This window comes from Nomascus leucogenys, chromosome 1a (genome assembly GCF_006542625.1).
Source record: "Nomascus leucogenys isolate Asia chromosome 1a, Asia_NLE_v1, whole genome shotgun sequence".
NCBI classification, from domain to species: Eukaryota; Metazoa; Chordata; class Mammalia; order Primates; family Hylobatidae; genus Nomascus; species Nomascus leucogenys.
Genome location: NC_044381.1, coordinates 67,457,255 through 67,467,118, shown reverse-complemented (window position 1 = coordinate 67,467,118; position 9,864 = coordinate 67,457,255). Strand labels below are relative to the sequence as shown.

At 41.1% G+C, this 9,864-nt stretch overlaps 1 protein-coding gene across 2 annotated transcripts in view; it reads left to right on the top strand.

Moving 5' to 3' along the window:
- Positions 1-350: 350 nt before the first annotated feature.
- Positions 351-9,864, top strand: part of SAV1 (salvador family WW domain containing protein 1) — a 36,746-nt gene continuing 27,232 nt past the window's right edge. For both annotated transcript variants that reach the window (XM_030810292.1, XM_030810288.1), the window contains exons 1-2: positions 351-837; positions 3,103-3,546. In XM_030810292.1, coding sequence (XP_030666152.1) covers positions 744-837; positions 3,103-3,546 — 538 coding nt within the window. In that variant the 5' untranslated portion in view covers positions 351-743. The remainder of the gene's footprint in view (positions 838-3,102; positions 3,547-9,864) is intronic.

Here is a 9,864-nt window from a genome sequence, read left to right as displayed (position 1 = left end):
GAAACACTAGCAAAAACACCTTCAAACGGGGAACAACGTCTTGGGGGAAGAGAGTCACTGCTCCGCTAGAGATCCCGAGGAGGTGAAAAAACAAACAAAACTGTCGTGGAGAACGAACTCCACGACATGCACATGCAACGAGCTCCCACACTCAGCACGGTAGGTTTCGTCTTTCATCTTCTCTTCTCAGTCGGCAGGACCTGCTTCTCGCTAAGGATGAGTGAGGACAGCCACAGCTCGGCGGGGCCGGCCCGTTAGCCTAAAGCGCCGGCACCCGAGTCCGGCCGCCGGAGCCGCGCCTGGAGCCGCGGTGGGGGAGGGGCGGCGGCGGCGGCCCGCGCTGCGTCGAGCTTCCCAGAATTCCCAGCGGCCGCGGGGAAAGTTTACGGGATGTAGGCGGCGGCGGCGGTAGTGGTAGCGGTTACCCGGCGGCCCGCGGCGGACCATGGCCCTGGCCCGGCGTCGCTGGGCTTTCCTCACGGCGTCCCCGAGCAGCGTCGCAGAGCGGGCCGACTTCCGGGAAGGAACTGACCAGCGACTGAGCGGCGGCCGGCGCGCTTAGCGCCCTGAACATGCGGCAGTCCCTGCGGGCGACCCCGGGCTCCGGACAGGCGGCGGCGGAGGCGGCGGCTCGGGAGGGAAGGAGGCGGCGGCGCCGGCGGAGGTGGCGGCGGAGACGGCCGGCGCCCGGCGCGGAGCCCTAGGGAGGCAGTTCAGCGCGGCCTCGGGCCTCGTCGAGAAGGATGCTGTCCCGAAAGAAAACCAAAAACGAAGTGTCCAAGCCGGCCGAGGTGCAGGGGAAGTACGTGAAGAAGGAGACGTCGCCTCTGCTTCGGAGTGAGTGTCCGGCGGGGCGTGCCTACACCTGGTCCAGGCGGCCAGGGGCTGCGGGGACCCGGGCGGGGGCGCCGGCGGGTCTCCAGGGCTTCTCCTTCGTCCTTGGTCTCTGTGAAATACTGGTTTTGAGATTTTCTTGTGTCTGAAGTGGTATTCGTTGATTGAAAGCCCATAAGAGTAAGAAACTTGGGTTAGTCCCCCCCCCGCGCCTAACCCCGCCAAGAGCACCCCCTAAAAATAACAGACTTCCCCGCCCCACCTGGCAGAGTTGTTGGTTTTGAGTACTGGAAGAGAGAGTAGGAAACACTTAAATTGCTTATCACCTTATGCTATAGGAGTAAAAGTAATTAGACAGGGACACTTTTTACTCTTCTAGATGCGTCGAGATGTGCCTCATGTTTGCAAACATTGCGGGTGTCTCTCGACTGTGCTGCAAGTTGTGCGAACTCTGGGGCAGAATTCCTTAGTCCTGCTGCCGGATGCAGACTTGAGAAGGTGGAAAGCACACCGTCGTTTTTGTAGACGCCACCCAAAGCCTCATCACTCTTACACATCAGAGCAGAGAGCCAAAAGTCTTTGTATTTCGCTATATTCGTGAGATTCCAAACAGGCAACTCAAAATAATTTCTATCGTATTAGAGAAACCGGCCCCCCGATAAGTTTTTTTTTAATAGGGTAGATCCCACTCCCAACCCCCACCTCCAGTCCCCCGCTGCTTTTCTTCTTAATGTAAGTATTTGATTTTTGAGTTGAATCTCTTGAATTTTTAATTCTTGTGTGTTCAGGACATTTGTGAGGCATGGAGCTGATATTTTGGTGCTCATACTGCGCCCCGGGCCCTTTGCGTAAGTTTCCTTCTTGGAAGCTGGTAGTAACCTTGTGACTTAAGTATTACCTCATATTGTAATTGGGAAAGCTAGGTTTCTAGTATTTGCCCAAGATCACACAGATGGGAGAGCATGGTTTTCCATTATAACCACATTGTCAGCTTTCCAGATTTATGGTAGTACTTGTTGCAATACTTTTAACAAAATATATGTCAGTTGAGTACATCAGTAACTCGAAACTTGATTTTTAAGGTTTTTTTTGTTTTTCTTTTAACAAGTTGGTTTTCAGTTACACATGCTGTTAGGATTTTGGCTGTTTTTAAGTGATAGCTTGCTGTTTGCTACAAATAAAGTTTATCAAACATTACTTGAAATCGTGAATTATGTTTGTCATACTTTTTTTATTATACTTTAAGTTCTGGGGTACATGTGCAGAACGTGCAGTTTTGTTAATGTTTGTCACAGTTAAGCAAATAACTTCTGATCTACTTTGTTGTTACATCAAGTGTTGAGCCTTATTTATTCAGATATTTGTTTCTGTCCAGTGTTAGTTTCTGAAGCTTATTAATATGAGTGTCTCCAATATTGTTTACTTGATGAATAATAAGAAGGTCTCCATATTCAGGTTTTTTTCTTGTTTTAAAGGTATTTGCTTTCTAACTAGGAATGTCTTAAGCTGTTTTCAAGTTTCGTGTTTAAAAGTACTGTATCCTAAAAGCTATTGTTCTATTATCTACTATTTTGAATTATAATTACATAGTTTCAGGCTTGGTTTTTTTGAGCCAGTTCTACATTTGTGTGCTTCTTTGAAATGAGAGCTTTTTATTTTCAGTTTTCTTACATAAATTTTTGGCTTTCTATCATTTGATTACTGTGCTAGTGCTAGGTAATTCCAAGAGAAGAAAGAGCTACTAATTTTTTAATTTTTAAAGGAATCCACTTTTACATATTTGGGAGTAGCATTAAGTTCTGTTTTATTTTTGAAATCGTGTTTGCTTCAAGAAGGATTTTTGGCAGTTTCTAAAATGAAGTGAGAAAAAATAAACTACTAGCTTAATTAACTAGAAACTACCAATTTGTTAGATTGTTTCCTGTTTTTATACATTAATTCATGAGCATTTCATTAATGTGTAATTCATAGATAAGATTATTGGCATCTTATCATATTATGTATGGTAGTATGCAGAATACATTTCATTCTAGCTGAGCTTTTACTCATAGCACATTAATGCAAGTTATATAAATTCATTTGATTGGGAAAATATTAATCTTCTTCAATTTAAAATGCCCAAGTACCATCCTAAACCAAAATTTAAAATTGTGTTTTCTTAAGTTGGCTGACATTTTGATTTTGGGGTGGTAGACATAAATGAACAACTTTCGAAAACTTTTGTTACTTGCTGCTGAAAGGGTAATTTTATCCTTTGTTTTATTATAGATCTTATGCCTTCATTCATCCGGCATGGTCCAACAATTCCAAGACGAACTGATATCTGTCTTCCAGATTCAAGCCCTAATGCCTTTTCAACTTCTGGAGATGGAGTAGTTTCAAGAAACCAGAGTTTCCTTAGAACTCCAATTCAGAGAACACCTCATGAAATAATGAGAAGAGAAAGCAACAGATTATCTGCACCGTCTTATCTTGCCAGAAGTCTAGCAGATGTCCCTAGAGAGTATGGTTCTTCTCAGTCATTTGTAACGGAAGTTAGTTTTGCTGTTGAAAATGGAGACTCTGGTTCCCGATATTATTATTCAGACAATTTTTTTGATGGTCAGAGAAAGCGGCCACTTGGAGATCGTGCACATGAAGACTACAGATATTATGAATACAACCATGATCTCTTCCAAAGAATGCCACAGAATCAGGGGAGGCATGCTTCAGGTAGCTTAACATTATAAATAATATAGCAGTTTATATTTATCGACATGTCAATTAAAAAGATGTTCTTTTCTAGATTTTCTTGGGACACGAACAAATACTACTAGCGAAATATTTTTCCACTTTGCTCATCCTGCTTAAGCCTGTGTGCAAAATAGTTGTTAATCTACACTGAATGGAAGAGTCCTTGTGACCATTTGTTTTATTAACTCATGTTATATAAACTTGGTACTTGTCTCAAGGCTGTCTAGACTCTTAAGGCTGTGATCCTTGAAAACCTAGAGAATTTAATGTCTCCAGTTGGGCGTAATTTAGGTTTAGGTTTGGTAGAATAATGGGAAGGGTAAGTCTTCAGAGACACTTGACTGAGTCCTCAGAGACACTTGACAAACTTGGGAAAGGAAAGAAGAATAGGAACAACTGGGCATGCTCAGTGATGTCCTGAGCAACCACATTACTTCGCTAGATCCTGCACTTTTTCTCTGAACAAAAAGTAGTTCAAGAATTATTTCCTGAGTTGATCGAAAAGACTTATTGTCATATGGTTGTGTGTTGAGCATGTCTTTATTATTTTTGTAACAGACAAAAAATATTACCATATAATTTAAGAAAAGAAGGTACTTTGCATATCTCCTGAGTTGGAGATACTTCTGAAAGGAGCAGAAGAGATTGGAGAAATGTACAGTTCTACTTTATTCCTGAAGTCCTGGTTTTACCAGATAACATGAAGTGAGATGAAAATTAAACTTTCTTTTCCAATTGTTTTTTTCTACCAAGTTATAGACTTTAAATTTTGGCAGGATAAAAATAAAATGTGAGACAGATTTACTTTTTGGCTCACATGACTTCAAATAAGGCGACTTAAAAATGGTTTAGAGCATTAGTATTTTGACTGTAGAAAAAAATTATTCGTTTAATATTAACTGTTTATGTGTCTAGCGTTTTCCTTGGGTCTGTTGGTCTCTGCTTTCTGGTACCTTATTTGTCTAGTACCTTATTTGTGGAAACAAAACCAATCTATACACAGTGGTCACAGAACAATTGTTATACTTTGTGATACTAACTGTAAGTGCAACAGGGAATCAGAAGAGAGATGAGTATAGGCTGGAATACTTAGAGGTAGGACTTGGAGTGGGCCTTGAGCTTGGCCTTTAGATTAACGGGGGCCAGAAGAAGGACATTTTACGTGGAAAATTGGGAATAGCACAATGAAAACAGAGTAGGCATGGTTTAAATATAAGGAACAATGTAGTTCTGCCTGGTTTGAAGAAATAAGATGTAAGGTTGAGTGGAGATTTGTGGTTCAACAATAGGCTTAGATTTGAGTCAAGTGGAAGCTCTTGCACATTTCGGAAAGACAAGTGATTTTATGAAAGCAGTGTTTAAAGATTAGTTTTGTACTAGAATTGAGGGTAGATTCCTAGAGAAAAGAGGATTGCAGGTACCAGTGGGTACCAGTGGTAATAGGAAAAGGCAAATCTAGGATGCTTTTGAAGGAAAAATGAGAATTAGAGTTTAGGAGAAAGCAGATCACTTAAGTTTTAAAAATAATGTGGAATAGTTGGTAAGAACAACTTATGAAAGCTGACATCAGAGTCTCACTGGAACATTGAAGAGGAGAGGTTTTCTAGGCATGTGGAAAAGCAGTAAGAGGCATGGGTAAAAACACCTTTTAGTTTTTAAAGAATTAGCTGCATGCTTGAGTGTTTATTTTGGTTATTTCTGATATGCAGTTCTGAACCTCAGGAATAATTTGTTATCTAACTAAAATAGTAAGTTTTAAAAATAAAGCTCATTTATATTTTTTTCTAGAATAATAACTGCTTATTACAGGAAATTTGCAAAATGCAGAAACGTAAAGGCAAAGTACCTGTCCACCAGAGATCCTCTTAGTATGTTACTTTCTTCATCTTTTTCCATGCCAAATTCTTTTTTTACATGGATGTGATTATATAATATTTCGTACAGTTTTCTGTTCTTTTTACTTGAATGATTTTCTTCATGTTGTATACTTTTTATGAGTGGTTTTAACGACTGCATAATCTTCCATTTGTTCCATATTCAGTGGTTAATGAGGACTTGACCTATACTTCAGAAATTTGGAAAGAGGAGAAGTGGGACATGCCCAGATTAATGGGACTTGGCCACTAACGGGATTTGAAGGTCAAAGGAGAGGGAAGAGTCAGATAGGATTAGCACAGCACATGACTGCCTAAGAGATGCTCACAAAAATAAATGGCTGAATGAGTGAGTGAACCCAGCGGTTTTAAATCTGGAGGCTTAAGACAGTTTTTGGTAGCTGAGGGAGAACAAATAGTTGTGTTTACTGTTAATATAGAATATGTGTTATTCTTTGCGTTCACCTTTCCCACCTATATTGCAGACGTCACTGATAGCTTGTAATACTTTTCTACCTGAGGTTTAAGTATGTAAATATGAAGAATTAATAACAAGTTAAACTCTTGTTTTTGAAAATCTAATTTGCAAAATACAATTGAGGAAATACTATAAGAGCTAAATCGCTACTGATCCTCTCTTAGGAGCAGTTTGACATAATTTTTATAAGTTTAAAGACAGACTTTAAAACAACTTTCCAGTCACAACTTCAAAATAAAGTACAAATTAATTGCATACATTTTCAGATTCAGGTATGTCATTAAAAAAATATTTCAGGCTGGGCACGGTGGCTCACGCCTGTAATCCCAGCACTTTTTGGGAGGCCAAGGCGGGTGGATCACGAGGTCAGGAGATTGAGGCCATCCTGGCTAACATGGTGAAACCCTTTCTCCACTAAAAATACAAAAAATTAGCCAGGCATGGTGGTGGGCGCCTGTAGTCCCAGCTACTTGGGAGGCTGAGGCAGGAGAATGGCGTGAACCCGGGAGGCGGAGCTTGCAGTGAGCTGAGATTGCGCCGCTGCACTCCAGCCTGGGCGACAGAGTGAGACTCCGTCTCAAAAAAATAAATAAATAATAAAAACACTGATGAAAGAAATTGAAGAGCACAAAAACAAATGGAAAGACATCCCATGCTCGTGGGTCAGAAGAATTAACATCATTAAAATGACCATATTGCCCAAAGTAATCTGCAGATTCAATGCAATCCCTATTAAAATACCAGTCATTTTTCACAGAAATAAAAGAAAACAATCCTAAAATTTCCACAGAACCAACAAGGAGCCCAAATACCCAAAGTAATCCTGAGCAAACGGAACAAAGCTAGAAGCATCACACTACCTGTCTTCGAAATATATTATAAGGCTATAGTAACCACAATAACATGGTATTGGTATAGAAAGACACACATAGACCAATGGAACAAAATAGATAATGCAGAAATAAATCCACATATTTGCAGCCAACTGATTTTTTACAAAAGCACCAAGAACGTACATTGGGAAAAGGACACTTTCTTCTATAAATGATGCGGGGAAAATTGGATATCCACATGCAGAAGAATGAAATCTGACCCTTGTCTTGCCATATGCAAATTCAACTCGAGATGGATTAAAGACTGAAGACCTGAAATTATAAAACTACTAGAAGAAAATGTAGGGGAAACACCTTAGGACATCAATCTAACAAAGATTTTTTTTTTTTTTTTTTTGAGACGGAGTCTCGCTCTGTCGCCCAGGCTGGAGTGCAGTGGCGCAATCTCGGCTCACTGCAAGCTCCGCCTCCTGGGTTCATGCCATTCTCCTGCCTCAGCCTCTCGGAGTAGCTGGGACTACAGGCACCCGCCACCACGCCCGGCTAATTTTTTTTGTATTTTTAGTAGAGACGGGGTTTCACCTGGTCTCGATTTCCTGACCTCGTGATCCACCCGCCTCGGCCTCCCAAAGTGCTGGGATTACAAGCGTGAGCCACCACGCCCGGCCCGATCTAACAAAGATTTTATGGCTAAGACCTCAAAAGCACAGGCAACAAAAACAGAAATGGACATATGGGACTATATTAAACCAAAAGAACTGCACAGTAAAGGAAACAACAGAATGAAGAGACAACGTATTGAATAGGAGAAAGTGTTTGCAAAAGATTCATCCAGCAAGGGACTAATATCCAGAATATACAAGGAAGCCAACAGTAAGAAAAACAACCCCATTAAAAAGTGGGCAAAGGACGTGAATAGACATTTCTCAAAAGAAGACATACAAATGGCCAAAAGGTATGTGAAAAAATGTGCAACATCACTAATCATCAAGGAAATAGAAGTGAAAACCACAGTGAGGTGTCTTACCCCAGTCAGAATGGCTATTGTTAAAAAGACAAAATACTACTGGTGAGAGTGTGAAGAAAAGGCAACTCTTACAGACTGTTGGTGGGAATGTTACAATAATTAGGACAGGCACTATGAAAAACAGTTTGGAAATTTCTCAGAAAACCAAAAACAGATCCACCATATGATCCAGCAGTTCCACTACTGGGTATCTATCTAAAGGAAAAGAAATCAGTGTATCAAAGAAATACCTGCACTCCCATGTTTATCATGTCATTTGCAGCAACTTGAATGGAACTGGAGGTCATTATGTTAAGGGAAATCAGGCACAGAAAGACAAGTGTCTCATGTTCTTACATGTGGGAGCAAAACACATTGATTTCATGGAGATAGAAAGTAGAATGATAGCAGAGGTTGGGAAGGATGGGAGGGGAGGTAAAGAGAGGTAGGTTAATGGGTCCAAACATACAGTTAGATGGAATAAGTTCTAAGGTTTGATAGCAGAGTAGGGTGACTACAGTTAACATTTTGAAATAGCTAAAAGAGAGGACTTGAAATGTTCCCAACACATTAGAAATGATAAATACTCAAGGTGATGGATACCCTAAATACCCTGACTTGATTATTTCATACTCTGTACATGTATCGAAATATCACATGTACCCCATAAACGTGCAAATATTATGTATCCAAAAAAATGCTATAAAACAGTGTTACCACCTGACTGGGCTCTTGTCTGCTATCCAAATAGAGCAGAACACTGAGACAGCAGATACTGTAAAGAAGAAAGTTTAATTATTGCAAGGCAGCTGAGTAAGGAGGGATGGGAAATGTTTCTCAGCGTCATCACTGCAAGACTTCAGAAGCTAAGATTTTTAAAGATGATTTGGCAGGCAGGCAGGGGGCTAGGGGATGGGTGCTGGTGATTGGACTGGGATGAGATCATAGGGTTGTCAATGCTGTCTTCATGTGCTGAATCAGTCGCAGGGAAATTGGGGAGTCACAAGACCAAGTCAGTTCCTTGGTTGAGTTCATGGAACACTGGTCCATTTGGTGTCAGTTGGTCCACTTGTAAGCAAAGTCTGAAAAATATCTCGAAGACCAGCCTTAGGTTTTACAGTAGTGTTTGTGACTGCCAGTTACTATGGAAAGAAAGCTGGGAAAAAATGGCAGGTTACTGTTTAGCTTAGCAGAAAAGTTTGCAAGAGGTGAGATCACCAGTGATCAAAGTGGCCTGGCCTGTTTGGCCAGTCCAACTTCTGGAAACTATCAAGGGGGTCTGTGTGATCTAGGATCATTGTTTTCTTGTTCTTCTCTTTTCTTTTTTGAGACATAATCTTGCTCCGTTACCCAGGCTGTAGTGCAGTAGCATGATCACAGCTCACTGCAGCCTCGACCACTAGGGCTCAAGCGATCCTCCCACCTCAGCCTCCTGAGTAGCTGGGACTACAGGCATGCACCACACCTGGCTAATTTTTTGTATTTTTAGTAGAGACTGAATTTCACAGTGTTGCCCAGGCTGGTCAAACTCCCAAGCTCAAGCAACCTGCCTGCCTTGGCCTCCCAAAGTGCTGGGATTACAGGCATGTGCCACAGCACCCAGTCTGGATTATTGTTCTTTAAAAGAAACAAGTTCGTTAATCTTATGGGCAGCCTGCCCAGGGGCTACCACAGGAAGGTAATTAGTAGTGACTGCCATTTGTTGAAATGACTTTGCAAGCAATCATACATGGAGGTGGAAAAAGAGAGAAGGAAAATATTTTATCAAAATTTAGGCCCTTACCGTAATTTTAATCTTGAGGGTGTTTTTAATTTTATGAGGGAGGTTTCAGCAGGAGGCAGCAAGCTACACCCATAGGCCAGATAGACTTGCCTCCTGCAATAAAATAGTTTTATTGGAACACACATACACCGAAATAAGATTTGATTTCATGGAAGAGCCAAGACCTTGTTTTAATGAGACAGTAGACTTCTGCATTCGAAATCTCATCCCAGGCTCTTTTATATCAGATTGCATTAGGTTTAAAGAAAGTTGCAGGTAGTTGAAGAATCTCTCTGGTAATAAGGTATCTCTCCCAACCAAAAAAAAAAAAAAATTCTTTACAG